The sequence below is a fragment of the Rutidosis leptorrhynchoides genome, chromosome 2, assembly GCF_046630445.1.
Source record: "Rutidosis leptorrhynchoides isolate AG116_Rl617_1_P2 chromosome 2, CSIRO_AGI_Rlap_v1, whole genome shotgun sequence".
Taxonomy (NCBI): domain Eukaryota; kingdom Viridiplantae; phylum Streptophyta; class Magnoliopsida; order Asterales; family Asteraceae; genus Rutidosis; species Rutidosis leptorrhynchoides.
Genome location: NC_092334.1, coordinates 561,709,996 through 561,732,854, shown reverse-complemented (window position 1 = coordinate 561,732,854; position 22,859 = coordinate 561,709,996). Strand labels below are relative to the sequence as shown.

The following is a 22,859-nucleotide window of genomic DNA, read 5'->3' as shown; positions in this document are numbered from 1 at the left end:
CTTTAGATTATGAGCACTTTTGATTTGTTCCATTAGGCTTATTGGTTAGTTGTAATTTTTTGGATAGGCTTTATGTGCCGGTAGTCTTTTTTATTTTATTGTAATCCTAGGTTTTTCATCTTTTTGATAAATTATCCTTTCCTTTAATATTTATAACATATAACATATAACATATTTATAACTTTATAACATATAACATATGCTCTCTTTTTGCCGAAAAAAAAAATTAAAAACGGAATTCAATAAGTGGGACCCACAGTGCTTCAAAATTTAACACTTCTCTCGGTCTCTTGTCTCGTCAATTTCAAGATCTAATAAAACCCTAGTTCAACTTCCATCGATCTACCAGCAAATTTACTGGTACAAATTCTCTCAATTCTTACACATTTCTTACTGCATAATATACTCATCCATTACGATGAGTTATTTCATTCCGTGTTCAACAAATTGTGCTTATTAAGTACTCGTATGTGCAACTTGTTTTAGTTTGAATTTTATAATTATAGTCAAATCAGCTATCATTTGATTTGTTTGCAGGTGCGCATCATCAGTTGATTAGTTACACGTATTGAATAGATTGATCAAGTATGCTGCACGTGCCGACGACGATTGAGGAACAGTTGTTATTGAGAGCGATTAAAGAAGAATGTGCTTGGGAGAGTCTTCCTAAGAGACTTCAATCTACTTTGAATTCCAAAGATGAATGGCATCGAAGGTACTAAATCAAAATTATTCAATCAATCAATGCTGTCATAAGTCCAATTTAGTCCGTAGAAGTCGGATTTATTAGTTCGGAATTGGATTTGTTTGATCAAAATTGGTCAAACTTGGTCAAACACAGATCTGACTGAAATGTGATGTAAAATTACTAAAATCAACTGATGTTAATTCATAGGTCAGTGATTAGTATTAACTTACAAGTAGGTAATTCGAGCTTTTGAATGTTAGTTAAGAAATTGTTGTTGATATAGATTTACGAAATACAGCTATATATTAGATGAATCCTATAAAATACTGTTAGGTTAGTGATTAGTATTAACTTACACCAGTAAGTAGTTAGAACCTATCCTTGTACGTTTTGCAGGATAACAGAACATTGTATAAAGAAAAGGCTCCAATGGAACACGTCTTTTGTTCGTAAAGTATGCCGAGAAGCAGAATATTACGAGGATATGATGCGTTATCTTCGAAGGAACTTAGCGGTGTGTACTTATAAAAATGAAGGACGTGCTCTCGTTCTTGTAACTGGACTCCAAAATTATTGACTCTAATAATTATAATTTTTTTTTTTTTGCTTTTGCAGCTGTTTCCTTATCATCTTGCTGATTATGTTTGCCGTGTAATGAGGATTTCTCCATTTAGATACTATTGTGATATGATATTCGATGTCATGAAAAATGGTAACTTTTTGTTACATTATTTTAACTGATTTTGTTTCTAATTTTGTGGATATGAAACTATTATGATTTGTGTTGGTGATACTATTATTGAAAAAAGGTGCACAATAGATGCCTGTGGCATCCTTAAGTTTTTTTCAGCAATTACAAAATCGAGGCCCTGAGGCTCACCGTTAATAAGTTAACATTTTGAAGATACTTGGGAGTACTTTCTGTTGTTATAAATGTTACAATGCTATGCCCTTTTTCCATTGATTTGATGGGTGTAACATCACAAATTTGACTTTAAACGCATTTACAAGTGCTTATGTACGTTACATGCTACCCATATATCTCATAAGTAACTAGTCAGCCATCAGGAAGTACTATTCATGTTAGGTTTTTCTTCTAAAATCAGATGCGGGACGTCTGCATCTTTTTTTCTTCTCATAATACCTTTTTCAGCGTTTCCATTTTGTATCCGAGATAAGTCTTATGTTCATATTATCTGCAGAGCAACCTTACGATAGCATTCCAAATTTCAGCGCAGCAGATGCCCTGCGACTCACTGGTATAGGCAGAAACGAATTTATCGATGTCATGAACAAATGTAGATCCAAGGTAGTGTTGAATTAAGTTTCTTTATCTCGAGTGTTTTAGGTGCAATTTACATTCTAATTGTACTTAAAAACATTGTGCTGATTTCGTCTAATTATCCATACTGATATTGAGCTCTCCAGAAAATCATGTGGAAGCTGAATAAGTCCATAGCCAAGGAATCGTTGCCTACATATCCTGTGGACTTCGCAATTGAACCATGGTGGGGAGTTTGCCTTGTGAACTTTACCTTAGAAGAGTTTAAGGTGAGATTTGATGAAACTTTCATCATGAAATTGTCAATGGAGTAATCAATTCAATATCTCTATGTGTTTGAAACATTTGAAATGAAATGTTTTCCTTTGTTGGCTATAAGAGGTGACAAATGGGCCGGTTGTGTAACATGTCAAAATAAGCCATTTTAAAGGTTTTTAAAGTCAAAATGGGCCATTATAAAGGCTTTTTAAATGCGTTTGGGCTGCTTCAGGGTTAACCCACTGTTTTTCAATTCATTTGAATCTTTATGATAACCAATATAACAGGATTTTAAAATTTTATTCGTTGTAAAAAAACTAGTTAGCATCATCAAAAGCATTAAACTAACATAATGATGCCTCTTAAGTTGCTTTGTTACAATTGTGACTCATTTTAACCTGCAAAATAACAAGTGGGTTTTTAGTTTTAGCCTATTTGGTACACTTGGATATGTTGTTTACCCCAAATAATTTTGAAAATTAACAACTATGAATATTTCAGCCCACTTTTTTTTTAATCATGCATTTGTTGCAGAAACTTTCAGAAGAAGAATCAGCAACGATTGACAAGATTTGCAAGGAGGAAGCAAATGCATTTGTACTTTTTGATCCCGTTGTCATCAAGGGTCTTTATCGACGAGGGCTAGTCTACTTTGATGTTCCTGTTTATGCTGATGACCGTTTCAAAGGTAATAATATCTTTTGACCGAGTGCACATTACCTCACTTGTTATTCTGTTCACGAATCTCAAATTTTGATGTGTAATTCACTGATTCAGTGTCCAGGCTTGAAGGGTTTGTTTCCAACAGAGAGCAGTCATATGAAGACCCTATAGAGGAGTAAGTCATTTGTGCTGTCTTATTTTGCTTCAACTTATGGATTTTAATTATTTTGATCTGACAGAGATAAAACATGATATTAACATATTGCCACTCTTATGGTTTATTATGCAAAGAAGGATAGTGAAAATATGTGCCGTGCTAACTTTACTTTACAGGTTGCTTTATGCTGTTTTTGTGGTTTCAAGTGAGAACTCAACTGTTACTGAGTTGGCAACAACGTTACAAGCTGAACTTCCTCAGCTGCAGGCTGCTGCTTCTTTTGCTTGTCGATTAGGATGGGCAGTAAAACTAATCGACCCGGGTTCCATTTTTCAAGAACAAACTACTAATTCACTTACTGATGAAGAAGGTTCTCTTGCTACTCTTGTGTCTGCCGATGATGGTTTATTTCAACAAGATACTCTAGGGATAGAAAACCATGGTTCAAACTCTGCTTATGCACGTGTTGCATTTGTCGTTGATGCTAACATAACATCATATCTGATGATGGGTTCTGTTTCACCCGGTTAGTTTTCACTTCTTAGTCTCTTTCACTATTGTAAAAGTTTTTTGAGTCGGCCGACACTTTGGTTTTGGGATTAACCTGTTCTCCCAAAAATGCCTAAAAAGTTCGTTCAAAGTCGGGCCGGGTCGGGTCTAAGTCGGTCAAAGTCAAAGTTGGTCAAAATTTAATTGTTTTCTCAAATAAGATTTTGTGTCCTATATCTATGTTTGAAATATGTATGTCTAATATTTATATCTATGTTTATTTTACTAAAAGTCATTGTTGGTCAGCCCGACTCGTCCCTCCAATGTATTGACCGACTCGCAACTTTTACAATCTTGGTCAGCTTGACTCGTCCCCTCCAATGTATTGACTGACTCGCAACTTTTACAATCTTGGTCTCTTTCTACTTTTATTTTGCTTTTGAGGGATATTTGTTTATTTTTATTATCGCATTTGTTCAGTCAAATAGTATCTTCTTTTTGTGTCTTTTTTCAGGCTTAAAATCTCATGCGGTAACACTATATGAAGCCGGAAAACTAGGTTATGCTAGCATTGATGATCTTTGCAAAGATCTAAGCACTTTAGAAGGAACAAAATTTGAGGGAGAGCTGCAGGAATTTGCCAACCATGCATTTAGCCTTCGAATTATTCTCCAGTGCTTAACATCTGGAGGATTGTTACCTGATGAATTACACACACCTGGCATCACACCTGGCATCAGTTCGTCAACCAATGACGAAGTCACTTCTATGGTTGCTGACATGTCACTAAAAGAAGATTCCGGACCTGCTGCGAGTGATTTGGGCTCACTTGCTGACAATTCTGGTATCACTGTAAACGGAAACACCGTTGATGTTGAAAACGTTGTGAAAACAAAAGTGAGAAAATACAGAGTAGATATATTACGGTGTGAAAGTTTGGCTAATCTTCCGGCAACGACACTTGATAGTTTGTTTAGACGTGACTACGACATTATAGTTTCGATGGTTCCACTTCCCGTTTCGTCGTTATTACCGGGACCCAAAGGCCCGGTTCATTTTGGCCCGCCTTCACATTCCTCCATGTCACCATGGATGAATTTAGTATTATACTCAGCTATTGGTTGTGGGCCCGTATCAGTCATTCTAATGAAAGGTCAATGTTTAAGATTGCTTCCTGCACCTTTGGCTGGTTGCGAGAAAGCCCTTTTATGGTCTTGGGATGGGTCCACAGTTGCGGGTTTAGGCGCCAGGTTTCAAGGAAATTTGGTTAAAGGAAGTATACTTTTACATTGTTTAAATTCACTTCTCAAACACACAGCTGTATTAGTACAGCCGTTTAGCATGTTTGAACTTAACGATTCGGTAAAAATGAACACTGTAGATGTACCCTTGCCGTTGAAGAACTGCGATGATTCATTCGCTGTTGTAAGCAAGGAATTAGGGTTAGATACAAACGAAAGCTTAAAAATGAATTCCTTGTTGCGTGATTTAGGGGATAAAATGTCTCTATGGACCGTTGGTTATATTCGTTTGTTGAAGTTATATAAAGAAAGCACCAACGCGTTTGCACCTGATGATTCGAAATATGAATGGGTCCCACTATGTGTAGAGTTTGGGATTCCTTTATTTAGTCCAAAGTTATGCAATCTTATATGTAAAAGAGTGGTTTCGTCGCAGTTACTTCAAACAAGTTCATTTACCAATTATCATGATTCGATGCAAGAACTGAGACGAAGGTTAAATGAGATCTCTTCTGAATATCAGTATTCAGGTTCTAGTGCAAAAATGCTTTACCAAAGGGATCAACCGAGGACTCAAAAGGGTCAACTCATGACGTACGCAAGTCAAAGATGGAATCCTGTTACTGAACCGTCTTCTCCGATTTTGGGAACGAGTGATTCACAGAGATTGAAACTTGCCAACAGGCAACGTTGTCGTACTGAAGTTCTGAGTTTTGATGGTAACCTTTTAAGGTATGTTATGAAATGTATTTATCGTTTGTTTGAAATGCCCGTTATATTTCTATAGAGTTGAAAGAGAGGTGAGAATTGAAATGGGGCGGGCATGTTGGTTATGGGCCAAGTTTTGTACTGTTTTCATATTTACCTTTTTCTAAAAAAAAAAAAGTGTTCCAAGTATGATTGCATAACTGAATTTTTCAAAAAAAACGTTTTAGGAGATTTTATGCATTTGCATATGGTGAAGACGGTGTTAATAAAAACTGGTTTGAACTTTGTAATAACTTGTAAACATTGTTTCTTTTTTTCATTAAACATTCAATGAACGCTGCAGATCATATGCTTTGGGTCCAGCTTATGAAGACACCGTAAAAATAAATGAAGACAGTAGTAGTAAAGCTGAATCAGATGATAAGGACAGTGGGGAAACCATGTTGCCAGGTGTCAATCTTTTGTTCGATGGATCTGAGCTTCGTCCGTTCGACATAGGAGCTTGTCTTCAGGCCCGACAACCCGCATCTTTGATTTCAGAGGCTTCAGCAGTCTCTTCTGCAATCAAATAGGTGGCCCCACAGCTACGATGTTAGTTGCTGAATTGTATATAGAAGGTACTTTCTCCCCCTCTCACACACACACACAGGAATTTTAGTTTTAACTACTTTTGACTTGAGTACCAAATGGACGGGTTGGGACGTTGGGTCAATACAAATACATTTGTACGTATCGGAACTGTTCAGTGTAATTTTATCCGAAGCATTTCTTTCTCTAAACAGTTTAGGTTTTTTTTATATACAATTACGTTCTCGAATATGATTAGAAAAGTGTAATTATTTCAGTAATAGTCCAAATTTTCTGAAGAATATATTTTTGATGGTATCATACCTTAACATTACATTTCGAGGTTGCGAAGATTGTCCCACGTATTGCTGAACAAAATCCATTAAAATTTCGCCTTCAGACGCCATTTTATAATTTCATTGACAAATTTATAGTGTAAAAAATAGTGGTGAATTAGGGAGATTATGAGAAAGTTGTGTGAAAAAATCAGTAAATAAGTGTGGTATTTATAATTGAAAAAGTGATCAGAAAAAAACAAATTTAGCCATTTGGCAACATCTATAATGCGAAAACCAACCAGAAAGCGCCATGTGGATCTCAAGCCCGTTTTGTTGCCCGTTGAAGATGAAACTGACACCCATATGCGTCATTTTTTATGCCCCGTAACAGACGTTAGGGGCATTAAAAATGGCCAGGTCAGAATTTCACGCCCATTTAACGGCGCGTAACTTATTGTCTCATGCTATTGCTTTTATGCAGGGCGCGCTCCAAGTTTGTCTTGGGTGAATGAAGAATATCATATCAAGCCAGACTTTATGTTTAAAAACAAGGCATTATGCTAGCTGTTCTACACCCAAAAAATTGCTCAAATCCAGAGATTAACCCCTTTTTGGACAAGGTATAAGCTGATACATTGTTGTTACAAATTTTGTTGACACATATATATGAACATGGATAATATCTCTCGTCACTTAAGAAATTGTGTTTTGCTTTTTTTACATTGTAAAGAGACGATTAGGGTATATTTAGGAACTGGGTTCAACTACATTTACCGTTCTTATGTGTTGTCATTAAATTGATTTCTTTTTTGTATACTTCGAACATCGTCATGTCATGCACATCGATTCGTCCGGATTTGAATTCAATCTTTGTTATTTTCAGTGTACATTGAATGACAACTAGTTGGGCGACCTGACTTTGCGCTGGTTCTTCATCCTTACATAGCTAATTATTGAGAAAGTAACTATTTATCATTTTTATTTATTTATTGTTTGTCGAGGAAGGACCCAAAATAATTATGTGATTGATTTGTAATAAGCGTGAAAGTAATTATTAATCATTTTTTGTTTTAGTTTTCGTCTTGTCGAGAGAAAAGACCTAAATGCTCAATCAATAAAGTGAGACGTACATCAACGATTGGTACAAAGTATTTAATAAAATAGGAAATACTATATATATATATATATATATATATATATATATATATATATATATATATATATATATATATATATATATATATATATATATATATATATATATATAGTGGTAGGATCAAGAGGGAAGTAACCAATCGGGGGGAAGCAAAAACTTTTTTTTTTCCTTTTCGTTTTTTGAAAAAACCTTGTTCACGAACATTATAGATGGGATGAAAATATGAACATTTAGTAGAGACACTTTGTGATAAATGTTTTTATTTTGGCGGAAAAACGCCCGAAGAAGTAATAAATAACAATTCTCGTGTTTTTCGAGTGTATGTTGAGGTTTTAGCTATTGGGATTTAGATATTAGGGTTTCGATATTAGGGTTTAGATATTAGGGTTTAGAAATTTAGGGTTTAGGGTTTAGATTTAGGGTTTAGATTTAGGATTTAGATTGAGTTTTTAACACGAACGGTTTAGAGTTTAGAGTTTAGGGTTTAGGATTTGGTGTTTTGAGTTTATGGAATAAACCCAAAACACCAAACCCTAAACCCTAAACCCTAAACTCTAAATCGGGCTAAATTTTACTTCACAAAACATGAAGAAAAAAAACCGTTCATATTCTTCACGAACAATATTATCTTGAATGTTATTTTTGTCGATCGTTTTCCCGCCTAAATAATAACATTCATCACGAAGTGTCTCTTTTAAATGTTTATATTTTCGTGTGATCTTGATGCCGGAAAAAAAACTTCCAAAAAAAAAACAGAAAAAAAAATATTTTGCTTCCTCCCGCTTCCCCCCGATTGGTTACTTCCCCATTGATCCTGCCCATATATATATATATATATATATATATATATATATATATATATATATACATATACATATACATATACATATACATATACATATACATACATACATAGGGGCAGAATCAATGAGGAAGTAACCAATCGGGGGGAAGCAAATTTTTTTTTTTCGTTTTTTTTGGAATTTTTTTTTTCCGGCATCAAGATCACACGAAAATATGAACATTTAGAAGAGACAGTTCGTGATGAATGTTATTATTTAGGTGGGAAAACGATCGACAAAAATAACATTCAAGATAATATTGTTCGTGAAGAATATGAACGTTTTTTTGTCCATGTTTTGTGAAGTAAAATTTAGCCCGATTTAGAGTTTAGGGTTTAGGGTTTGGTGTTTTGGGTCTTATGGACCCAAAACACCAAACCCTAAACCCTAAACTCTAAACCGTTCGTGTTAAAAACTCAATCTAAATCCTAAATCTAAACCCTAAATCTAAACCCTAAACCCTAAATTTCTAAACCCTAATATCTAAACCCTATAAACCCTAATATTTAAACCTCAACATACGCTCGAAAAACACGATAATTGTTATATATTACTTCTTCGAGCGTTTTTCCGCCAAAATAAAAACATTTATCACAAAGTGTCTCTACTAAATGTTCATATTTTCATCCCATCTATAATGTTCGTGAACAAAGTTTTTTCAAAAAACGAAAAAAAAAGTTGTTGCTTCCCCCCGATTGGTTACTTCCCTCTTGATCCTACCACTATATATATATATATATATATATATATATATATATATATATATATGGAGAAGTAACCAATCGGGGAGAAGCGGGGGGAAGCAAAATTATTTTTTTCTCCCATTTTTTGAAAAATTTTGTTCACGAACATTATAGATTGGATGAAAATATGAACATTTAGAAAAGACACTTCGTGATGAATGTTATTATTTTGGCGGGAAATCGATCGACAAAAATAACATTCAAGATAATATTGTTCGTAAAGAATGGTAACGTTTTTTTTCTTCATGTTTTGTGAAGTAAAATTTAGCCCGATTTAGAGTTTAGGGTTTGGTGTTTTGGGTTTATTCCATAAATCCAAAACACCAAACCCTAAACCCTAAACTCTAAACCGTTCGTGTTAAAAACTCAATCTAAATCCTAAATCTAAACCCTAAATCTAAACCCTAAACCCTAAATTTCTAAACCCTAATATCTAAACCCTATAAACCCTAATATCTAAACCCTAATATCTAAAACCTCAACATACGCTCGAAAAACACGATAATTTTTATATATTACTTTTTCGAGCGTTTTTCCGCCAAAATAAAAACATTTATCACAAAGTGTATTTATTAAATATTCATATTTTCATCCAATTTATAATGTTCGTGAACAAAGTTTTTTCAAAAAACGAAAAAAAAAAAATAATTTTTGCTTCCCCCCGCTTCCCCCCGATTGGTTATTTCCCTTACCACTATATATATATATATATATATATATATATATATATATATATATATATATATATATATATATATATATATATATATATATATATATATATATATATATAACAATAAAACAGTTATTAAAAAATGAGTTACGTGGTTAATTTTGTAATGATGAAAAAAAGTTAAACAATAATAAAGTGAAAAATTATGTGATTGATTTGATAATAATAATAATAATATTAATAATAATGAATATTTATTAGATAGTAAAAATTGTGTGGACGATTTATATTGAATTAGAAGTTTTATGGTTAAATTATAAAATGTGAAAAGTTTGTGGTAAGTTTATAAAAACCATGGAGTTAACTATTATGAAGGTTGTGGTTAAATTATAAAAAATAAAAAGTTTGTTGTAAGTTTGTGAAGCTTCTAAACTTGACTATTCACTTGGGCTATCTCTTTTAGGTATATAGGGAAGAACCCAAAATAATTACGTGATTGATTTGTAATAAGCGTGAAAGTAATTATTCATCATTTTTTGTTTTAGTTTTCGTCTTGTCGAGAGAAAAGACCCAAATGCTCAATTAATAAAGTGAGACGTACATCAATGATTGATACAAATTATTTAATAAAATAGAAAAAGTATTTATATTATATATATATATATATATATTTATATATATATATATATATATATATATATATATATATATATATATATATATATATATATATATATATATATATATATATATATATAACAATAAAAAGTTATTAAGAAATGAGTTACGTGGCTAATTTTGTAATGAGGAAAAAAAGTTAAACAATAATAAAGTGAAAAATTATGTGATTTATTTGATAATAATAATATTAATAATAATGAATATTTATTAGATAGTAAAAATTGTGTGGGCGATTTATAATGAATGAGAAGTTTTATGGTTAAATTATAAATTGTGAAAAGTTTTTGGTAAGTTTATAAAAACCATGAAGTTAACTATTATGAAGGTTGTGGTTAAATTATAAAAAATAAAAAGTTTGTTGTAAGTTTATAAAGCTTCTAAACTTGAGTATTCACTTGGGCCATTTCTTTTAGATATATAGATAATAAAATATGTCAATTACTAGATCTTCCATGGCCATATAATTTTCTTTTGTTTGTTCCATTTTTTTTTTTTTTTTTTTTTTTTTTTTTTTTCTGTTTCTAGTAGATGCAACGATGGTGTTTATAGCTAGAAACGAAAGTCTTTGTTACCACTAGCTATGAATTTACTCTTATTTGATCGTTAACGAGTAGATTTTTATCAGTAGATGCATGTTATGACACGTAGTATGAACAGTATTGTTAAAAAAGTTGGAAACATCTTAGCAACGCAAAAATCAGGGCCGGTCCTGAGAATTTAGAGGCCTAGTGCGAGGCGAAAAAAAGGCCCCTAAGTCCCAACTAACAATATAAGCTATTTAAAAAACGACAACTTACGCAATATCATTAAAGACAAAGCATATAGCATTAGAATTACATACCATAATAGCTAACAAATGATCTTTGAAGCTCTCCTCGCATTCTTGGTAGCAAATTGTTTTATCACTTCTTCACAGTTTATACTTTCTAAGATTTCATTCTCAATAGTCATCATCGCCAATCCACTAAGTCTTTGTTGGGACATTGTGGATCTTAGGTAATTTTTCAATAATTTCAACTTTGAAAAACTCCTTTCTGCAGATGCCACTGTAACTGGAAGTCAATAATATTCTATATGCAATCCTTGCGTTTGGAAAATTTTCTTGAGCCTCATTCAAATGAATTAGAATATCTAAAGGGTTTTTAAATTCACCGGCTCCTATTATGTCAAAAGAACTCAACTCCATATAAAGTTCATGACCATCGATGTCCGATATTCCTTCAAACTTGAGTTTTGTTTCCAAAAAATCACAAGATGACTTTAGATCTTTATCTTCAATTCCCCTCAAGTTATGCGGAAATAAGAAACCAAATAACTTCTCATAGTTTTTAAATTGATCAAATCTTGCTTCAAGAGAAAGAATAGCTTTATCCACAATGTATAAGAAATAATTTACTCTGAAAGTCTCTTCTGATGTAAATGAAACTTCTTGGCTACATGAACTCTCATCAAATCTTTTTTTCCTATGAATCAAACGTTTTTGTGTAAATATTGGGTCAACATTCATTTTAACTGCAATCTCCTTAGCTTCATCAATTGCTTGTGAAAAACCAGTGTCTCTATAATCCTTGAAGAACTCAATCAAACTGTTTATTTCTTTGATAGCAATCTCAATATGCATATCTTTTGATTGTAACTTTTTACTCACAATGTTCACCTCGTTTAATACTTGATACCAAATGACAATTGATACTAAAAAGTCAAATTCACCAAGTTCTTTTTCTGCTATTGAATTTGCTTCACTAGCAATTGCAGCATCATTATCTTTTTCTCCAACCTCAAGTAAAGCTTCTCGTATGTCAACAAGTTGCGTTTTAATAGCTTTAAGACACTCAACAAGACTTTCCCAACGAGTTTGAGACAATGGCTTAAGAGTCAAATCTTTAACATTATCTTTCAAAATTTCCCATCGATTAATAGAATTATGAAAAATAGTATATATATGTTGGATCTGTCCAAAAAAGTTCTTTCCTTTAACACAACTGTTAGCCATATCCCATAATGTAAGATTAAGTGAATGACAACCACAAGGAGTGTAAAATGCTCTAGGATTCTCCTTTAAAAATCTCATTTGAACTCCATTATGTATTCCTTTCATGTTTGCACCGTTATCATATCCTTGACCTCGCATATCATTTATATCAAGACCAAGACACTTTAACTCAGCAACCGTAGTATCAAATAAACCTTTTCCCGTGGTGTCATTAACATTCAAAAACCCTAAAAAAGACTCCATAACAATAACGGAATTAGATGTGAACTTTACATACCTCACTATCATGCTCATTTGTTCTTGATTACTAGAATCGGGAGTACAATCAAGTATGATTGAGTAGTACATTGCTTCCTTTACGTCCTTTATGATTTGTTTTTTAATCTCTTCACCTAGCATAAGAATTAGCTCGTTTTGAATCTTGTGCCCAAGATAATGCACATGAAGCCCATCATTAGTGATTCGTCGCACATGCTCTTTAATAACCGGGTCAAACTCTTCTAACATCTCAATGAGCCCCAAGAAATTTCCATTACCTGTTCAATACATTTAATAAATAATAAGTGGAAATGAAACAAAAACTATTTAGTGGTCGCGAAACAAAAACAATAATACTTATCATTACCTTTTTGGTACAACTTTTCTTTTGATCCACGGAAAGCTAAACTATGTTTAGCTAGAAATTTCACTACTGCAACAATTCTCAAAAGGACTTGCATCCAATAATCTCTTTCTTTCTTCATTTGTTCATATTGAAGTTTATCAATTGTTTCATTTAACTTCAAACTTTTATGTAACAACCCTCACTTTTCGACTTCTAAATTTACTGAATTAACCCTAGGGTTATCTGTCTGACTATATGTATTAAGGGTTGTTATATACAATTAAATATTGACCGAATAGTAATTTTGTCAACAATGTACGCTTAAATAAATAATATATTATTAATTTATATAATTTGACATAATTTAACTAAGTATATAAACTTTGTATCACTTTTATTATTTAGTTAATGTATTATATATTTAACTATATAATAAATCCAATTATATATAAATGTAATAATATTTACAAACTTACTAAAACTATAGTTTAATAATTAAAATCATAATTATTATTAAAAATACAAAATACCGAATTATTTATTATTTTTATGCAAAATTTGTATTTATTAATTAAATAAAAAAATAAAAATAAAATAAAATAAAATATTATTGACAAATATTCATGGAAAAGCATTAAATCAATTTGTTTATTTATATAAAAAAATCCTTAAAATAAATATAAAAAAATAAATAAATAAATAAATTACTTTTTAATTAAAAATTGTAATGGAAAAACTACTTTTATTATTTTATTTTGTGCATTATCCCATGACCTAACATTTAATACTTTTTAATTTTAAAATTCCATTAAGAATTAAAATATTTCTTTTTCTTTTAATTATTTTATTCTTTTTACCTAATTTTTTCAAGTATAAATACCCCTCATTTCTCATTCAAACTCACACCAAAATTTCTCTCATTCTCTCTTTGAAGAATTACTACTAGTAAGTATTCTTTTCTTACTTTTTATTTTTTTTTACTTTTTACTTTTTACTTCTGTTATTATTTTTACCGAAACATGTAAATAATGTTATAAATTATATGCAATTAAAAATAAAATAAATAACATGTATACACTATTACTATTACTAGCACCTATAACCTACTACTTATATTGTAACATAAAAATATTTTGGGATATGTATTAGAGATGTATAGATCTTCGAACTTTCTTGACGAATGGTTTCTATGAGATTCTAGGCAGAGGGTTTGGATTTCCGATTTAAAGGGTCCTATGGCTCAAGCCCCTAGATCTAAATTAGCCATTCGAAGAGAAAGGGGTGATTGGAAGCTTATCTAATACGACAAGTATCCTAAAATGGAAAACACTGATAAAAGTAGAAACTCTTTAGTCATAGAAACTTAGTAAAATAAGAAACTTTCTAAAAATGGAAACTTTATAAAAATAGTAACTTACTAGGAATAGAAACTTAGTAAAACAAACTATACTTAAACACATACTTAAACTTAAACATGGGCAAAACACTTAACTACTCTTAAATGTCAATAGGTTGACTTTCCTGCTCACTCGTTCAACTCTTTATTCTGAAGAATAACTCTCTCTCTACTTACTAAAGTGAATTCATAGCCCCTCTTTATTGCTAGCAAACTTACTTACTTTTACTTGGGGTGAGACACATGCTGTTTTTACTTTTTACACTTTAGACACAAGTACCAAACTGTTAAACTATGCTATACCCGGCTATGTCCGACTAAGTCCCTACAGTGATATTTTTAATTGTTGCGGCATGCTTAATTATTGGGGGTAGGCCTATCGGGAGTAACGTCCCCGATACATTTGACCAAGTCATTGTATTACTTAATAATGAAATTAAACCGACAAGGACATACACAACTTGTCATGGGGCAAAAATTGAACGTTTAGTCTAAATATCACGCATTGGCATAACTTTTTGATCCTGCGGGAGATCAACTTTACAAACTAAATCTTGTGGTCTAAAACAACGACAAACTTTTTGTTAAACCTATGAACTTCACTCAACCTTTTTGGTTGACACTTTAGCATGTTTTGTCTCAGGTGCTGTTTGATTCAAGCTCTTATACTTACTGCTTATGTGATGCTACTTGGACATAGGATCAAGAGATATCGCATTTATTACTTCTGCATGTGAACATTTATGATATTGTTATTCCTGTCATTGTAACGACATTTCATTTTCCGCTGCGTACTCATTAAAGTTAAATTCATCATTTAGTATTGTCCTCGTTTATTATAATATGTTGGTATGTTTTGATATTAGTGACGTTCCTTCCAGACCCTATTGGGAGGACGTTACATTTTACGCATATCATACCATTTGGTCATATTTTCAAGATGAACCGGTGAAGTTTCATGTGTTCTGAGCCGAAACATGACCCCAATCATTATAACCTTCCCCATCTAAGCCACCTTTCGGAAGCCCTTTTCTAAAAACTTTACAACAGAAACAAAATATTTTGTCTAACTCTTTTGAATATACTAGCCATGGTCGATCACACTTCTCCAAATTTGATAAAGTTCCTGTATATATAGTTGCACAAAACCTTCTGTTATTGGTTTTTGGACCAAGAACTATATTATTATCTCTTTTAGGACCCTTCTCAACAAATAGTTTAATCTCATCGGAATTAAGTCCTTCCCACCTTCTTGGGTCAAATATATCAATAAGGTTATGTATCCCATCTTCTTCATTTATATTTGTCTCGACATGTTCTACGTTTTCCGTTTCTTTTTCTTCAACATGCTCTTGCCCTTTCGCCTCTTCTACATTTACTTGTACATGCTCTTGCTCTTCAATAGTGGGTTTTTTTAAAAACTTATGTAGTGAACCAGCTTGAGACTTTTTCATTTTTTCATCATTTCTTTTTCTCTTACGTTTTTCAGCACCGGATAAATGTTTGGGAGCCATCCCTGATTAATAACCATAAAAAATTAATTAATCTATAGTCTATAGATTCTCTAATCATCACTTCATCAGACATCCGTTATGCCAAACTTTCAAATTACAAATCTATACTTTAATTTATACTTACAAAGTTACAAGTTACAACAATTATAAAAAAATTATAAATCATAAAAGTTAAAAAATTAACATCAAACAATGGAGTAATGGACAATTCACAATTGAATATATGTTATATGAGTAAAAATGTAAAATTAACATACAATAACCATAAAAATTAACATGATTAAAATTAACAAACTAAATTATCAAAATCAACAAGACAAAAAAATAAGACAAAAAAAAAAATAAAAAAAATTGCCGAAGACTATATTTGAATTACCTTCAAGGGACTAAGGGAGAGTAGTCACTAGGCAGTAGGTGAATTCTCTTCAATTGATAGATGAAAATTTTGAGTTTTGTTAAGTGTAATTGAAGAGAGTTAAGACTCAAAGAGACGTACGTATAGGAATTGGGATCGATGTATGATGTATCGGACGAAGTGACGAACAGGGGTTTGAGAGTTAGGGACGTACCAGACTAGTAGACTACTTTTTTCATTTTGTAAATTGAGCTTCTATTTTTGGGCTTAAACATATAACATAAACTATATTTTTTTGGGCCCCTATTTTTGATGGGCCCTGTGCAGTTGCGCAGCCTGCACAGGGATTGGGTCGGGCCGGGCCTGGCAAAAATTGTTACGTTTTATGTGTTTTTTTGGTTCTATTATATTGTTCCTTTTGCACCAAATTTTTAAAATTGGCAGAAAGTGAAAGTTGAGATGATGTCTTTAACTACCACGACGATATGCCTATTTCGGCAATTAGAATTAAAAGATTATAATATTCAAATGAATTCAACTTTTAAGTTGAGATCTAAGAGATCAATCAGAGTGCGACATGTGGCGCAACAATCTCGTGTCATTGAAAAAAAATTAATTTTTTTTCTATTTTCGAAAAGAAAAAAATTTTGAACTTTTTTTTTTCAATCATATATAATTGAATTTGACATGCAGTAAATTACGTGATTCTGCATGCCAATCACATGTGATTGTAAAATTCAATTACATGTGATTCTGCATGTCAAATCCAATCACATGTGATTAACAAAAAACAAAAAAATTGGAATCTTTTTTTTTTTGAAAAAAAAATATTGAATTCTTTTTCAATCAAATGTGATTGTCACTCTGATTAGTCCCTTGGAAAAAAAAATATTGAATTCTTTTTCAATCAAATATTGAATTCTTTTTTTTAAAGAAATTTTTGGATTCACATGATTACAACTCTATACTTTTACTCCGTATTAAAACCTTTTTCAAAGCTTTTTATAAAAATTGTGTCATAGTTTTATATAAAAATGCTTTACGAAAATCCTACCTCCAATTCAAAAATGATTTTTATCATCTCAAAACAATTTTATCATGCTTAGAGGGTTTGAAGATATGAAAAGCTTTTTATCAATGGACCAATAACTTCTAAATCTGTTTTTAAAGAAAACTAATAATTGCACCATTTCTAATACGTAATTAGTTTTGCCATTAAACGGTTAACTCATCGCCCAAAATAATTTGAGTGAAATGAATTGACTAATTTGATTTTGTTTTAGATTTTCGGTTTCACCTAATAATATTAACGGTTTTCGGATTGTAGTTGATTTTATTTAATCCGATTGGTTAAGAAATGGAAATTTGATATGGAATTGGTGCTAGGAAAATGAGTGAAAATTGAAAAAATCAAACCGAATAAACTACCCATAAACCAACCGAACCGAACGAACACTACTAGCTACTTGCAAATCGTGCTTTGATTTCAGTCTTAAAGCATAAGTTACAACTTAATACATTACCGAAATTAATAAACCATAATTATTGCATCATTTCTGTTATGTAATCGTCATCTTCCATATACCAGAAAATCCATCCTCCCATCAAATATGGGGATCAAAAACGTTGATGTATCACTAGCTATAGAAATACGTTATACGTTAAGCAAGTTTGACTCTTATCGTGTTGTGTGAATCCTTTTAAACGAACATCGCCATGATAGAACTTTGTTCAGATCGATTAACTCAATAATAAATCACTCGACTGATATATAGTCAGTAAAGTAACCAGGCGAAAAAGTGATAACACAAACAGTTTAGGTGGTTTACCTCCTCAAGCTTAATCCACAACAAAATTTCACTAAAACTCTTTGATTACATAAATTGTAGACACTCAATTCTCAACAACCTTGAAATTTTGAAAAAACTTCTATATTTGTGGCAGACGTAAATTTGGCTACAAGTTGAACTTGACCATTAAAAATCCCATAACTAGTCAGGTAACACTATTTAAAAAATATGAATAATACTACTCGTATTACTTAAGGTCATATATGTATTTCTAAGTCTCATAAGACCATTGCAACGGGCCTCGGGCCTCGGGATACGCTTGTGATAGCCTTGTACTCGAGGATAACATTGACATTTGTGTGTGATAGCCTCGCCCTCGGTATGTCCTTACTGGTTTGCCATGCAATATTTCATGAGATAGCACATAAAGTCACGAGCCTATCTCATATTTCTTTATTTATTTGTGCTATTTATTTGTATCCATGATTTTAACACTAGCAGATTAACTAGATTATTTAATTAATTTGGTGAGACATACGATAAGCTGGAACTATGTCATGTTGACACTGGTATGTGATGAGGAAAAATGAAAAGAAAAAAATGCTGATATAGTGCTGATGTGTCAGTATATGATGGGAAGGGACTATTCATGATTAGGAATGGTCTAATGCACAAGGTTGCAAAATTCGGTATTCGGGGATTAATCGGTCGGGACTTTGAAAGGATTAATCGGCAATTCGGGGATTAATCGAATTGTACTGTATACGTTTAAATATTAAATTTTAAAAATTATATGTGTAACTATAGAAAAAAATCATAAATATAAAGATAATTTTTAACATAATTGTCTAAAATTGTTCATTTTGCTTCAAAATTATAAAATTCCAGTTAAATTCATGTTAAAATGTTAACCATTTTTTACTTTGACTGACTTTGATTACCAAATTCGATTTTGATCCATCAATTGACATTGACCGTTTAATTAAACGAATTTTTGAAAATCAGAACGGAATGCTCCTAAAAAGGATTAATCGGGGATTAATCGGCGAGTAATCGGGTTTTTTATAACACTGCTAATGCATATGTATACATATGCATGATACATTCAGGAAACATTACATATGTATCTGTGTACATATGCATACTCAAACATATCTTTATTCATATGTAATTATGCATATACATAATTCAATTTTATTTTTAATTTTAAATGTTAACATATATGATCATTTTAAGAAATGCATATATACATGTATCATCTGTGTATTGACATTATTGAATGTTTTATTTTTTCTCGTAAAACCTTAATGGTCAATGTTGTAGATTTGTGTTAACTGATACTCCGTATGATATAAATATGGGCACGTACGGTAGTTGATATATAAGATGAACCACCCATGTGGTTTACATGTGCTAATTAATAAACATGTGACTGGTTTGTGATCTTATGTTCAAATTTGATTTAATAGATCGGTATATATCAGTTACTTAGTGAACCCTAGGAATATTTGTACTTCTCGTTAATCATGGTCCAATTAACGATTTTGTAGTCCAATCAATGTTTGTTTGTCCAATTAATGTGATACGGAGTATATGTTTTTTTGAAAAATGCTAATAACAATTCTTACCATCATCGCTAAAATTTAACATGATATATGGGTGTTTCCGTTACGAAATAAATCCGAAGCACTAACTAAATTTATTCAATTCCGCACCTTTGTACAAACTCAGTTTAAGCAAGAGATAAAAGCTTTCCAATGTGACAATGGCGGCGAATTCCATCACCTCCTACAAACCCACGGCATTCAATTCCGATTCTCTTGTCCTCATACATCTCAACAAAACGGAAAGTCCGAACGTATGCTCCGCACCATTAATAACCTCATTCGCACTCTTCTCTTTCAAGCTCATCTTCCGCCAATCTATTGGGTGGAAACACTTCACATGGCCGCTCATCTTCTTAATATTCTCCCCTCTTCCGCCATTAATCATGATATACCACACACCCGTCTCTACCAACAAAAACCCACGTACACCAATCTCCGCGTCTTTGGATGCCTTTGCTATCCACACCTTAACACCACAAATAAACTAGCACCTCGATCCACTCCCTGCATCTTTCTCGGCTATCCATCAAACCATCGGGGCTATCGCTGCCTTGACTTAACTACAAATAAAATCATTCTGTCTTGCCATGTCACCTTCGACGAGACATCTTTCCCTTTCGGCTCTATGACACCGACTCGACCTCCCTATTACGACTTTCTTGATCCTCCTCCCAATCTCTTCTCCCTCTCGTTCCATCTCTCTGACTCCCATCCTGCTTCGGAGACACAGCCTCCTCCAAATGAGGCTACTGGTAATACGCAACCCACTAATACCTCCCATCCGGAGACACAACCTCCTCCAAATGAGGCTACTGATAATACGCAGCCCACTACTACCTCTCTTTCGGAGACACAGCCTCCTCCCACTGAGGCTACCACCTCTACTACCTCCTTGTCTACTCACCCTATGATTACCCGTGCTCGCCTTGGTACTACGAAACATGTCCAACGATTTAACCTCTACACATCTGTTATATCTCCTGTTCCCCGTTCTTACTCTGAAGCACTCCATGACTTCAACTGGAAACAAGCTATGACTGACGAATATAATGCTTTAATTAAAAATAGTACTTGGAAGCTTGTGCCTCGCCCATCGGACACGAACATAGTTCGCTCCATGTGGCTATTTAAGCATAAGTTTAATGCAGATGGTAACTTAAGCAGGTATAAGGCGCGACTTGTTGCTAATGGTCGCAGCCAGCAGATTGGTGTTGATTGTGATGAGACATTCAGTCCGGTTGTTAAACCGGCAACTATACGCACAGTTCTCAGCTTAGCGATTTCTCGACATTGGCCTGTTCATCAGCTAGATGTCAAGAACGCATTTCTTCATGGTCATTTGTCTGAGACAGTTTACATGCATCAGCCTCCAGGATTTCGGGACCCTAGATATCCCGACCATGTCTGTTTACTACAGAAATCTTTATATGGCCTCAAACAGGCCCCACGCGCATGGTTTCAGCGCTTTGCAGGATATGCTCAGCACCTTGGATTCCACCACAGCAGATGTGACACATCTTTATTTATTGATCGACAAGGATCCGACATTGCTTACCTCCTATTGTATGTGGATGACATTGTATTGACAGCATCTTCCGCTAGCTTGCTTCAGCGGATTATTCAGTCTTTACATAAGGAATTTTCCATGACTGACTTAGGACCCTTAAATTATTTTCTTGGCATCTCAGCATCGCGTACTGCCACTGGTACGTTCTTGTCTCAGAAGCAGTATGCTATCGAGATTCTTGAGCGAGCCGGTATGACTTCTTGTCAACCGTGCAGGACCCCTATTGAGCCAGGCGCCAAGCTCACTGTCCACGGTACCTCTGTGCAGGACCCGACTTTATATCGTAGCCTTGCAGGTGCATTACAGTATCTCGCCTTTACTCGTCCAGACATCTCCAATGCAGTTCAGCAAATTTGTCTTTTCATGCATGACCCGCGGGAGCAATGAAATGTCCCGTTCATATTGATTATAAACGTTCCATATTAATTGATTTCATTGCAAGGTTTTGACCTCTATATGAGACGTTTTTCAAAGACTGCATTCATTTTTAAAACAACCATAACCTTTATTTTATCAATAAAGGTTTCAAAAGCATTACGTAGATTATCAAATAATGATAATCTAAAATATACTGTTTACACACGACCATTACATAATGGTTTACAATAGAAATATATTACATCGACATATGTTTCTTAAATGCAGTTTTTACACAATATCATACAAACATGGACTCCAAATCTTGTCCTTATTTTAGTATGCAACAACGGAAGCTCTTAGTATTCACCTGAGAATAAACATGCTTTAAACGTCAACAAAAATGTTGGTGAGTTATAGGTTTAACCTATATATATATATATATATATATATATATATATATATATATATATATATATATATATATATATATATATCAAATCGTAACAATAGACCACAAGATTTCATATTTCAATACACATCCCATACATAGAGATAAAAATCATTCATATGTTGAACACCTGGTAACCGACATTAACAAGATGCATATATAAGAATATCCCCATCATTCCGGGACACCCTTCGGATATGATATAAATTTCGAAGTACTAAAGCATCCGGTACTTTGGATGGGGTTTGTTAGACCCAATAGATCTATCTTTAGGATTCGCGTCAATTAGGGTGTCTGTTCCCCAATTCTTAAATTACCAGACTTAATAAAAAGAGGCATATTCGATTTCGATAATTCAACCATAGAATGTAGTTTCACGTACTTGTGTCTATTTTGTAAATCATTTATAAAACCTGCATGTATTCTCATCCCAAAAATATTAGATTATAAAAGTGGGACTATAACTCAGTTTCACAGATTTTTACTTCGTCGGGAAGTAAGACTTGGCCACTGGTCGATTCACGAACCTATAACAAATATGTACGTATATATCAAAGTATATTCAAAATATATTTACAACACTTTTAATACATTTTGATGTTTTAAGTTTATTAAGTCAGCTGTCCTCGTTAGTAACCTACAACTAGTTGTCCAACGTTAGATGTACAGAAAAAAATTGATATATATTATCTTGAATCAATCCACGACCCAGTGTATACATGTCTCAGGCTAGATCACAACTCAAAGTATATATATTTTTGGAATCAACCTCAACCCTGTATAGCTAACTCCCACATTA

At 32.8% G+C, this 22,859-nt stretch overlaps 2 protein-coding genes across 3 annotated transcripts; one reads left to right on the top strand and one right to left on the bottom strand.

Moving 5' to 3' along the window:
- The first annotated feature begins 236 nt into the window (after positions 1-236).
- Positions 237-7,204, top strand: LOC139893122 (uncharacterized). Of its 2 annotated transcripts, none has more exons than XM_071876260.1 (12): positions 237-360; positions 538-715; positions 1,085-1,202; positions 1,304-1,400; positions 1,891-1,997; positions 2,117-2,239; positions 2,763-2,916; positions 3,006-3,066; positions 3,225-3,574; positions 4,052-5,510; positions 5,830-6,103; positions 6,813-7,204. In XM_071876260.1, the coding sequence occupies exons 2-11, from the start codon at positions 588-590 to the stop codon at positions 6,056-6,058; spliced, it is 2,826 nt and encodes a 941-aa protein (XP_071732361.1). In that variant the 5' UTR covers positions 237-360; positions 538-587; the 3' UTR covers positions 6,059-6,103; positions 6,813-7,204. The 2 variants fall into 2 exon arrangements, with proteins under 2 accessions (XP_071732361.1, XP_071732362.1); XM_071876261.1 differs by lacking the exon at positions 237-360 and adding an exon at positions 427-466.
- Positions 7,205-11,390: 4,186 nt separating this feature from the next.
- Positions 11,391-20,070, bottom strand: LOC139889731 (uncharacterized). Its single transcript, XM_071872666.1, has 6 exons — positions 19,875-20,070; positions 15,522-15,935; positions 15,322-15,400; positions 13,045-13,205; positions 12,064-12,955; positions 11,391-12,012 (listed from the first exon to the last, which is right to left on the bottom strand). The coding sequence occupies exons 1-6, from the start codon at positions 20,068-20,070 to the stop codon at positions 11,391-11,393; spliced, it is 2,364 nt and encodes a 787-aa protein (XP_071728767.1).
- Positions 20,071-22,859: the final 2,789 nt, after the last annotated feature.

What these genes read in the sequence shown, in the direction of transcription:
- LOC139893122 (XM_071876260.1), top strand. Translation starts at nt 588, where the DNA reads ATGCTGCACGTGCCGACGACGATTGAGGAACAGTTGTTATTGAGAGCG. An exon ending in AAAGATGAATGGCATCGAAG is followed by an intron (nt 716 to 1,084) that starts GTACTAAATCAA and finishes TACGTTTTGCAG; the next exon opens with GATAACAGAACATTGTATAA. An exon ending in ATTCGATGTCATGAAAAATG is followed by an intron (nt 1,401 to 1,890) that starts GTAACTTTTTGT and finishes TATTATCTGCAG; the next exon opens with AGCAACCTTACGATAGCATT.
- LOC139889731 (XM_071872666.1), bottom strand. Translation starts at nt 20,070, where the DNA reads ATGATTAATGGCGGAAGAGGGGAGAATATTAAGAAGATGAGCGGCCAT. An exon ending in ATCGGAATTGAATGCCGTGG is followed by an intron (nt 15,936 to 19,874) that starts GTTTGTAGGAGG and finishes GTTATTAATCAG; the next exon opens with GGATGGCTCCCAAACATTTA. An exon ending in TTTATCAAATTTGGAGAAGT is followed by an intron (nt 15,401 to 15,521) that starts GTGATCGACCAT and finishes TAATGATTGGGG; the next exon opens with TCATGTTTCGGCTCAGAACA.